General features: G+C 61.4%; 1 protein-coding gene across 1 annotated transcript; it reads left to right on the forward strand.

Annotated features, from left to right (window-relative positions):
• The first annotated feature begins 1,950 nt into the window (after window positions 1-1,950).
• On the forward strand, window positions 1,951-10,309 carry LOC141976394 (synaptonemal complex central element protein 1-like). The gene is given in 13 exon segments (XM_074937380.1): window positions 1,951-2,188; window positions 2,191-2,274; window positions 2,696-2,755; window positions 4,390-4,464; window positions 4,744-4,791; window positions 5,508-5,562; window positions 5,958-6,047; window positions 7,209-7,272; window positions 7,811-7,877; window positions 8,364-8,484; window positions 8,872-8,961; window positions 9,403-9,430; window positions 10,209-10,309. Coding segments are annotated over 13 exon segments (1,062 nt in total). The 3' UTR covers window positions 10,251-10,309.
• Window positions 10,310-11,426: the final 1,117 nt, after the last annotated feature.

Here is an 11,426-nt window from a genome sequence, read left to right on the forward strand (position 1 = left end):
ATACCGAGGCGAGCCTCCTTGCAGGGGTGTTATTTTAAGATGCAGTCAGCGCTTGCACCCTGCCGCAACCTATGTGTGTGGGCTCTGCAGCGGAAGCAGGGCCAGCGGAGGGGGGGCAACTCTGCTCAGTGAGGTCTGGTCCAGCACTTGTCCCAAGGCTCACTGCACCTCGAGTCTACCTGCCAGGTTGGGGGGTTGAAATAAATGATGTCCGACTTCCTGTAGCTCCGCCTCCGCCCCTTGTCTGGCCACGAAGGTACAGGAGCGTCCAGACGCGGCTGGCCCTCGCTCATCCCCTGCCAATCGTTTGACCTCCCCAGCCCCTGCCATCTACCCAAGCCAAATGCCACCTCTCTGCCATCCCCAGGGCGGGACCCACCCTCGGGTGCTAAACACAGAAACATCTGCCCGGTGCCCTGCCTCCACGGTGGAGCCCAGGGACCTCTGAAGATGCCCCCCACCCCTGCCCAAAGATGAGAGGGGAGAATGGATGAAACCCAGTCCCGCCCAAATGATAACCAATGAGGGACAGGATGAGCTTAGTCTGTGGTGCTGGGTCAAGGGAGGAGCAGCCCTGGACCCCATGCTCTCAGGTTGCTGTACCCAGCTCCCCAATCTAAGCCCCTGGACCCCACTCCCCTCCCGGAGCCGGGGAGAGAACCCAGGAGTCCTGGCTCCCAGCCCCCCTGCTCTAACCCACCAGACCCCACTCCCCTCCCGGAGCCGGGGAGAGAACCCAGGAGTCCTGGCTCCCAGCCCCCCTGCTCTAACCCACCAGACCCCACTCCCCTCCCAGAGCTGTGGAGAGAACCCAGGAGTCCTGGCTCCCAGCCCCCCTGCTCTAACCCACCAGACCCCACTCCCCTCCCAGAGCTGTGGAGAGAACCCAGGAGTCCTGGCTCCCAGCCCCCCTGCTCTAACCCACCAGACCCCACTGCCCTCCCACAGCCGCGGAGAGAACCCAGGAGTCCTGGTGCCTGGACCTGCCCCCCCACCCCGACCCTGCAGTGAGGGGTTAGCTCCTCCCCCTTTCTCCAAGGGGAGGGGGCGGGGCCCTGGCAGGTGGTAAACACAGCGCACGAGCCTGGCTGAGGGGAGGGGCGGAGCCGTAGCAACCGTTGGAAAACGGCGGGAAAAGAAAGCGCGGGGGCTGGGAAGTTTCAAGACTCCCCCTCCCTCCTGGGGGGTGTGAATAGGCGCCTGTGTTAAGGCCCCCCCCTCCTCACACCTCTCTGGGCACATAGGGCCATGGAGGGGAGTAAACAGGGTGAGAGGAAGATGGGGCAGGGGGGGAATGGCCCTCATGGGGTGGACAAATCACGGCCAATCCCACGATGCCCTTCCAGAAGGGTGATCCCACAATGCTCTCGCTCACCCCAAGGGGGGGGCGATCCCACAACTCCCAGATCCCTCACGCCACCAGCGGAGCGATCCCACAGTGCCCTGCTGCTCGCTCACGCCAAGGGGGAGCGATCCCACAGTGCCCTGCTGCTCGCTCACGCCAAGGGGGGGCGATCCCACAACTCCCCGCTCCCTCATGCTACCAGCGGAGTGATCCCACAATGCCCTGCTCGCTCATGCCAAGTGGGGGACAATCCCACAACTCCCCACTCCTTCATACTACCAGCGGAGTGATCCCACAGTGCCCTTCTCTCTCACGCCAAGGTGGGGAGGCCAATCCCACAGTGCCCTGCTTGCTCATGCCAAGGTGGGGGGCGATCCCACAGTGCCCTGCTCGCTCATGCCAAGTGGGGGACAATCCCACAACTCCCCACTCCTTCATACTACCAGCGGAGTGATCCCACAGTGCCCTTCTCTCTCACGCCAAGGTGGGGAGGCCAATCCCACAGTGCCCTGCTTGCTCATGCCAAGGTGGGGGGCGATCCCACAGTGCCCTGCTCGCTCACGCCAAGGGGCGGGGGCGATCTCAGTGCCCTGCTTGCTCATGCCATGAGGCAGCGATCCCACAGTGCCCTGCTCCCTCACACCATGGGGTGGCAATCCCAAAATGCCTTCTCCCTCTCGCCATGGCAATCCCACAGTGCCCTTCTCCCTCATGTCATGGGCCGGATAAATCCATGGCAACCCCACAGCGTCCTTCTACTGCACGCCGTGGGGTGGATAAATCCCCCTAGAAAGCCCAGTTACAAGCTTGAGCTGAATCTTTTGTACAACAAAGCAATTCCTTTGTTTTTTTTTTCCTCTTCCCAGTTCCCAGCGACTTTGCACCCAAGGCAGAGGAGCTGCTATTGCTGGTGAAACAACTGCAGGATGGTATTTGGGAGCCAGGACTCCTGGGTTCTCTCCCCAGCTCTGGGACGGAAGTGGGATCTAGGGGTTAGAGCTTGTGGGGCTGGGAGCCAGGACTTTATCCTTGGCTTGGGGGGAGTGGGATCTAGGAGTTAGAGTGGTGGGGCTGGGAGCCAGGACTCCTGGGTTCTTTCCCTGGCTCGGGGGGGAGAGTGGGGTCTAGCTGTCAGAACTGTAATCTGTGAAAGAGGTCTCTTGTGTCCTTTTCCAGGCTCTACCAGTGACTCTCTGTGTCACTTATCCGTGCCTCAGTTCCCCCCCCCCCCAGTTAAGTGAAGGGAGAAATTACCCCTCCCGCCCAGACACACTCAAAAAAGCATAGGGTGAAGGACGCGTGTTAGGAACACAACCGGGCGTATCCTTCTCTTTCCCCTTCCCTCTGCAGCAGGGACCCTGGAGCCCCGAATGGACGACCTGGTAGGAAGGATCAGCAGACTGCAGCGAGGTGAGGGGCAGGGAAGGCAGGGGGTCGTCCCCTCCTGTTACGGAGCACACTGGGCTGCAGCCCGCTCCCCCAGCACCCCTTACTGCCGTGCCAGCCTGCTACTGGGCCCCCCAATGTCAGCTCCTCTCTACCTGCCCACAGGAGCTAGATCCTGCTCTCACTGAGAGCCTGTTTACATGGGGACACACACTTCACCCCCAGAGCCATGCTGCTGCCCCCGCCGAGGGACACGCCGACCCAGGAGCTGAGGCCGTTCTCCGGTTTAGCTTCTGCGGCTTTGAAAGTGGTGTGTAAACGAGCCCATGGATTCAGAGCAGAGACTGTGGATTTCACCCAGTGCTGCTGAAATCAGACTCAAGCCCTTGGTAATGCAGGGATCTATATAATCCATCCATCCCCATGTATACCTATCTTCCTATAGCTCTCTAAGCCCATACTGACCTCTCCCTCCCTCCCCCCATCCATCCCCATAAACACCCCACTATCCATCCCCATACTGACCCCTCCCTCCCCATACACACACCCCACTATCCATCCCTGTACTGACCCCCCCTCCAACCCCACAGCCCCGCATCCATCCCCACCCCACCCCCCACTATCCAACCCCATACTGACTCTTCCCTCCCTCCCTCCAACCCCATCTCACCCCATTCCCTCCCTCCTCCAACCCCATCTCACCCCATCCATCCCCATACACACCCCACTATCCATCCCTGTACTGACCCCTCCCTCCCTCCATCCCTGTACACACACCCCACTATCCATCCCCGCTCTGACCCCTCCCTCCCTCCCCATACACACACCCCACTATCCATCCCTGTACTGACCCCTCCCTCCAACCCCACAGCCCCGCATCCATCCCCACCCCACCCCCCACTATCCAACCCCATACTGACTCTTCCCTCCCTCCCTCCAACCCCATCTCACCCCATCCATCCCCATACACCCCCCACTATCCATCCCTGTACTGACCCCTCCCTCCCTCCCTCCCTCCCCATACACACACCCCACTATCCATCCCCATATTGACCCCTCCCTCCAACCCCACAGCCCTGCATCCATCCCCCCCACTATCCAACCCCATACTGACCCTTCCCTCCCTCCCTCCAACCCCACCCCATCCATCCCCATACACCCCCCATTATCCATCTCTGTACTGACCCTTCCCTCCATCCATCCCCATACATACACCCCACTATCCATCCCCATCTTGACCCCTCCAACCCCACAGCCCCGCATCCATCCCCCTCCACTATCCAACCCCATACTGATCCTTCCCTCTTTCCCTCCAACCCCACCCCATCCATCCTATACACCCCCCACTATCCATCCCTGTATTGACCCCTCCCTCCCTTCCTCCCACCCTCCATCCACCTCCATACACACACCCCACTATCCATCCCCATGCCGACCATTCCCTCCTTCCATCCCTGTACACCCCCCCATTATCCAACCCCATATTGACCTCTCCCTCCCTCCCTCCAACCCCACACCACCCCATCCATCCCCATACACACCTCTCCATCTATCTATCTATCCATCCATCCCACCTCACACCACTGCTCCAGCCCCTTAGACATCCCTCTCTCTCTCTCCCCACACCCTCACCCCTAACCCGTTTGGTCTCTCCTTAGCTAAGCAGGCTCTGAGCCAGGATCTGCATGATGGTCAGGCGCGCAGCGAGGAACTGCAGGCAGAGCTGGAGGAGCGTAAGTCACCCCCCACCCAGCACCGCTCCCTGCGGCTCACATTGCACCTCAGGTCCTTTGACCCAGATTCTCAACGGTGCCTAACTCCCCGTGGCACCTAATACCTTTAAGGATTTGGGCCACGGCGTCTTCTGAGCTCTCTGGCAGCAGGCCCCTTCACTACCCAGCTGCATGCTGTGGGGGGCTGGACCCACCCCCTAGTGCCAGTGAGACACAACTCCGAACCCAGAGGATATGGGCCCCCAGCCTGGTTGTTTCTCCCCCCACACTCTTTTGCAGTGAACAAGGAGAAGTCGAACCTGGAGGAAATCTGCAGCCAGAAGCAAGGTGAGAGCAGGCCTTTAGCAACTCGGCGGAGTGACACGAGGACGGCTGGACAGCCGGGATAAAGGCACTGACCACTTTGGTCCCGCACTTTGAGATCCACTGATGAGAAGGACTCGAGACGAGACAGGCATTACCATTACCAGCGGGTCACACAGGCGTTAACCTGCATACAGCCCGGGATCCAGCCTTAACCACAATCTGCCCCCCAGACTCCCTGTGGGCCCCCATGCCAGTCCCCTCTATTTCAGAGACTTCCTGCCTCTCTGCTCATTCTCTCCCCTGCCAGGGTTGCTGTGTGCCCCCAGGGGCGTTGTGTGCCCCCTGTGACCCCTCCCTCACACCAGGTACCCCGATTCCCCCCGCATCCCAGGGCCTCTGTGTGCCCCCCATTCCCCCTCCCATCACACTAGGGTCCCCTGATCTCTCCCCATCCAAGGCCTTCTGTGTGCCCCCCATTCCCCCTCCCTCACACTAGGGTCCCCCGATCTCCCCCCATCTCAGGGCCTCTGTGCCCCCCCCATTCCCCATCCTCTCATACCAGGATCCCCCAGTCTGCCCCTGCCAGGGGCTCTGTGTGCCTCCCCAGGTCAGTGGGAGCTGCCCAAGGGCAGGCCAGAGCAAGCACCCCATGGGGAGTGGGGTGGCCCCAGCAGGGATCAGCACGTTGTGTCTCTCTGGGAGCCGTGTCCCCTCACTAACATGCGTGTCCCTTCCAGAGGTCCTGCGGACCCTGCAGCTCCGCTGCCAGGAGGCGGAGGTTGAGGCCCAGAGGTGAGAGGGGGATAGGGCAGGGGTTGGGGCAGGAGGGAGGGATGGACAGATGGAGGGGTATGTATGGGGATATAGACGGAGACTGAGAGACACAGAGAACCATAGAGAGAGAGAAGGACTCCTTGGTTCTGTCCCCAACTCTGGGAGGGGAGTGGGGTCTAGTGGTTAGAGCAGGGGAGGAGGAGGCTGGGAGCCAGGACACCTGGGTTCTATTCATGTCATGGCCTGATACTGGGCCAGGTGCTTCTGCTTCTCTGCCCGCTTGCGGGGGGTGGATAGATTCACCTGGGGAAAGTGTCTTGGGATCCCCCGCGGGCGAAGAGTCTCGTGCCCTCATCTGGGAGTCAGGCCGCCCGGGTTCACCAGGCTGGGCCGCTCTTGTTCGCCCCGGGCAGGCAGCAGACGCTGTCCCAGGATCGGAAGCAGAGCATCGAGGAGCTGACGGCAAAGATCCAGGAGGAGAAGCTGAAGCAGAGGAAACAGAGGTACTGGCTCCCGCCCCCCTGCAGCGGACTGAACCGCCCAGCTCTGTAAGCGGGAGTTGCTGCCGCTCCAACACACTCCTGGAGATGGGCACGTGTCATCCACAGCACCCCACAGGCGCACCTACACTCCTCCTCAGTCACCACGGGCCATGAGCAGGAGCGGGCAGTGCATTCTGGGATATCCCGCTGCCCCGAGTCTAGATGCTCCCTCTCTCCGTGAGCTCTACGCCAGCCCGATCCTCAAAGTAAACCCCTTAGAGGGTCTGGGGCGTCCATCCTAGGGGCAGCCCCTTGTGTGCCAGCCGGGCCGAGCCATGGGAAAGTGCTCCGAGAGAGGCCAGGGTTGCACACCCCAGTGTGTCCACTAGCCGCCTGGCCTAGGTGTGCAATGGTGGCATCCCGCCGAACGGGCTCCCTCCTGCAGCCTGAGCCTCTGCCTCGGGTTCCACACCCTGGGCGCGTTCCTGTTCTGTCCAGGAAACTAACGACAAATAATTAACCAGCTGCCAGGCCCATAGTGCAGAGGTGACAGTGCTCGGCCTAGTCAGTCCCGGCTTTGCCATAGGCCCTCGCTTGCCAGCGCCTGCTCACCAGAGGGAGGAGAGTCACTCTGGGGGGGTGAATTCAGCCCTTAGTGTCTCTCTCTCTCACACACACACACACACACACACACACACACACACACACAGAGCAGAGCTCATCTCCTCCTGCGGGGTGCAGCAGGGACACAGACACACAAACACACTCACAGAGAGCAGGGCTCATCCCCCGCAGCAGGGGGACACACCCACACCCACCGAGCAGGGCTCATCCCCTGCAACTGGGGACGGCAGTGACACACACACAGTGCTCAGCCCCTCCAGCAGGCGCACACACACACGTGCACGCGCGCACACACACACACACACACACACACACGCAGGGCTCATGTCCTCCAGCAGGGGGCAGCAGGGACATATAGGTACTGCACTGTATGTAACACACTCTGTGTGTGTCTCTGCTGCCCCCTGCTGGAGGGACCAGCCTGCTGTGTGTGTGTGTGTGTGTGTCCCTGCTGCCCCTGCTGGAGGGGATGAACCCTGCTGTGCGTGCCTGTGAGTATTTCTGTTGTGCGCAAAACTCTCTGCCCCATGGCAGCCCCTCACCCTGTGTTGTTTCCAGGCTGGAATTTGAGCAGCAGCTGGACGAGCTGATGGAGAAGCACAAGACCCTCCAGGAGTGCCACGTAAGAGCCATTGGGGTCCCCTGTGCTGTTCCAGGGTGCGTGGGGTGGGGAACGGCCCCCTAGGGACAGATTGTGGGACACAACCCTACTGGGAGGGGACATGGGCACGTGTGGGAGGGATTGGGTTAGAGCAGGGAGTCTGACTGGGAGCCGGGATTCCTGGGTTCTCTACCTGGCTTTGAGGGGGGCTGGGAGCCAGGACTCCTGAGTTCTTGCCCCGGCTCTGGGAGGGGAGTGGGATCTGGGGGAGGGCAGGGGATGGGAGCCAGGACAGGGGTTGAGGACACTCGATGCTAGCAGAAGCCAAGGATGTCCACGGTGTTGCGCTGTGGCAGCATTACGGGGAGGGACCTGATATAAGGCCTCCGGGGGCAGGGACACTGCTCTTTAGCTGGTACAAGCTGCGTCTCCCCTCGGAGACCAGGCTTCAGTCTGGGACAAGACCCATCTACGGGGGTTAGCATGAGGGAAGGCCGTGGACGCTTCTTCCTCCCCATGGCAGCATGCTCTGTGGTGAATTCCCTCCCCCTCCTCCTAGAGCATGGAGAAGCTGGCTGCCGAGATCTGCAGCATGGCTGAGAGCAGGGAACGTTTGCTGAGCGAAGGTGATGAATCTCTCTGGGCCTCAGTTCCCAGCTGTAAAATGGGCAGAATAATCCTCCCTCGGGTCTGTTTTGTTTACTTGGAGCGCAGACGCTTGCGGGCAAGGACCATCTCTTGGTTGGGGTTTGGGCAGCGCCCAGCACGACGGGGCCCTGATCTCGGTTGGGCTGGGCAGTGCCCGGCACGACGGGGCCCTGATCTTGGTCGGGGTCTGGGCAGCGCCCGGCATGACAGGGCCCTGATCTTGGTTGGGGTCTGAGCAGCGCCTTGCACGACGGGGCCCTGATCTTGGTCGGGATCAGGGCAGTGCCTGGCATGATGGGGCCCTGATCTCGGTCGGGGTCTGGGCAGCGTCCGGCACGATGGGACCCTGATCTTGGTCTCTGCAGACATGTCTCAGTCCAGGAGCTGGGCCCCACCTGTTCTCACTGAGATCCCAGCACCCAAGTTACGCTGCCCCGTGACGCTGTGTCTGTCATTTGCCCTAGACAAGCTGATCCAGGACAACCTGGCCCAGGTCGAGAAGCAGCTGGACTCCCTGCCCCAGGCAGAGGCAGTTCCCAGCCAGGAAAGGATGTTCCTGAAGAGCCAGGAGGCCAGCAGTGCCCTGTGAGTGCTGAGTGCCACCAGCCCTGTGCCCGCCACCGGGGGAGCAGTACTGCATTGATACACTGCGAGCAGGACTCCTGGGTCCTATCCCTGGCTCGGGAAGGAGAGTGGGTTCTAGTGGTTAGAGCGGGAGCAGATGGGAGCAAGGACTTCTGGGTCCTATCCCTGCCTTGAGGAGTGAGGGCAGCTTAGGTGCTGCCATGAAACCATCCATCTAGGCTAGTGCAGAGAGTGCCTTGGGACAGCGCTGGCAGAGGTCCGCCAGGGAGAAGCATTTGGCAAGGGGATGCAGAGAGAGTCGTTCCCAGCACAGCCTGCCTTGGCTGGGGAGGGTTGCTGTCCATCACCGAGGCGTCTGGGCTGTTCACTGCCCTCTGTTGTCCCCAGGCAGCTGTTCCAACAGGAAAACAAGAGAGCGACCGAATATCTGGAGGCAGCTTCGCGCCGCCACTCAGAATTGCAGCAGAAGTTCAAGAGGTGAGTGCAGGGTGGGCTGGGAGCCAGGACTCCTGGGTTCTCTCCCAGGTTCTGTGAGCTTGGCGCTGCAGCTGCTGCTTTGCTGTGGATCACAGTCAGTCCAAGGCCCCGACTGGTTTGTCCAGGAAACTCCCCTGGCACTTTTTGGGCCTTCTTTGCCTGGCCCAGTCCCAACTGGGTCGAGCGCACTCCACCTCTCTCCACCCTCCCCGTGTCTCCAGTGGCTTATGGGATTCCTCACTGTCCTGATTGCTCTGCTCTGCTGGGCCGCGGCTGGTGCCCCTCCAGAGATGGCTGCATTTCTCTGCTGGGAGGAAGGACCCTGCCATAGCCCTTGTGCCATATCCCTTCCTCCCTGTGAAGGGCTCGGATGCCCTGGAGACGGGCCCGGGCAGGCGCTCCCGTTGTTTGACTATAACTGTTATTTCTGGTCTCGTTCAGGCTGACGGCCGAGCTGGAAGCCCAGCAGGTGAGGATGGTAGCGCCAAAGGGAAATCTCTGGTAGGGCGCAGTGCTGTGCAAAGGGGCAGGGCTTGGCTAGCTTGTCCACCAGAGTCTGCAGTGCTAGACCCCCGTGACCGGGACATTGCCGCATGGACAGAATACACCCCCGATACGCAGAGAGAGGGGTGTACGGGAAGGATGTATGGATGGAGGGGTGTGTGGGGGAGGGAGGGCTACCTGGACGTGTGTGAGGCCTGGCTTGCTGGAGGTGTGTGAGGACTGACTGGCTGGCTGGAGGTGTGCAAGGCCTGGTTGAAGATGTGTGAGGACTGGCTGGCTGACTGGAGGTGTGCGAGGCCTGGCTGGCTGGAGGTGTGCAAGGACTGGCTGGCTGGAGGTGTGTGAGGACCGGCTGGCTGGCTGGAGGGGTGCAAGGCCTGGCTGGCTGGCTGCTTTCCTGGCTCTGGGCTCCTGCTGGTGCCCAAGTCCCCTGGGAGGCTCAGCAATCGCTCGAACCCCTTTGGTTATCCCAATCAAGATGACAGCCAGGGGGCTGAGCGGCCCCTGGGGCTGGGACCCATGGCCCTTCCTTCCAGGCTGCTAGCCGAAACGCCCAGCAGCGCAGTGGGGCCAGGCTCGGGGCCAGGCCTGGGGCGGGGCGATCACACTCGGGGTGGGATTCAAGGTCTCGCGCCAGTGTCTGAGCGTTCTCACCCCGCCGTGCCCCACCGTCCTGGCTAGGGGGGCAGGCCGACCCTTCCAGATCTCCCCCCATAAGCCCCGCCCTGTGCTCTGCCCCACAGCAGGAATCCGGGGGTGCCCCGGCCAGCATGGAAACAGCCTAAAAACCACCACCCCGCTGCAAGAGCCGCGGCTCCTAGAACAGCCCCCCCGAGGATCGGCCTGGAGTTAAGTCACCTCTGGATGTATCGGGCTCCTTGTTCTGAATAAAAACATCCTTCCCTGCTCCCCCTGCTGGCCTCTGCCCCGTTATTGGACGCAGGGCGGGCGCGATCTGTCCCGTTTGGCGGCCCACCATTCAGGGGGGGCTGGGGATCCCGCGGGGAGGGGTCAGGCAAGCCCCCCGAGAATGATCAAAGGGTTAGTGAGAGACGCCAGGGCTCGGTCTATTTAGCTGAACAGAGAATGGGGAGGGGTGACTTTATCCCCGTCTGTAATACTGCCTGGAAGTTGACCTGGACCAATTCAGCCTGGGAAGAAGGCGTCAGGTTTTAATGGTGGGAGGAATTAACCGATTTCCCGAGGAGCACGGTGGATTCTCCATCACTGGCTGGGGCTCAGTCGAGACTGGGTGAAGCCACCTGGCTGCATCAGTCCCAGGTGGCACCATTGGGCAGCCGCGGGTGGTCACATCTGTGCCAGGCAGTCTCTGTCCCGCGGCGGGGGCTGCTGCCGTTCTGGGGTCCCAGGGGTGTGAAGCGAGTGGGAGCTTCCTTGTCAGACTGCCTTGGTTTCATACGGCGCTAGGGGCCCTCTCCATGTGGTCAGTGGTGCACTGACACCCAGGTCCCAGTGCAGCCCCCGGGGGCCTGTGCTGTTGGGAGTGGGGTGGGAGGCTCAGGAGGCGGCGCTGGGACCCATGCTGCCTCGGCTCCCAGCTCAGGGGAAGGAGCAGTGGATAACAGATGGGATATGGCTGCGTTGCTCCGTGCATGCCTGAGAGGAGTAGCCTGTGGAACTCCCTGCTGCAGGATAGCAGAGAGGCAAAGAGGTGAATTGAAATGAGTGGATTTCACATGACCATGAACAGAAGCGTCTCCCAGCTGGGACATGCACTACTGGCCCCCAGGCTTCGGGCTCTGAGCCTCGGGGTGTCAGGAAGAGATTTCCTACAGAGATGGGGCCCCAGAGTAGCCAGATCATTGCTCGGCCCCTCCCATGCCCTCCTGATCCCTAGAGGGCGGGACGATTATGATATGTGGCCGGGGGAGACCTCTCCCTGCATGCTCATGGCTTTGTGGAGGCCGGGGGCCCCAAAGGGGCCTATGGCACCCAACGGA

This window comes from Natator depressus, chromosome 23, assembly GCF_965152275.1.
Source record: "Natator depressus isolate rNatDep1 chromosome 23, rNatDep2.hap1, whole genome shotgun sequence".
Classification (NCBI taxonomy): Eukaryota; Metazoa; Chordata; order Testudines; family Cheloniidae; genus Natator; species Natator depressus.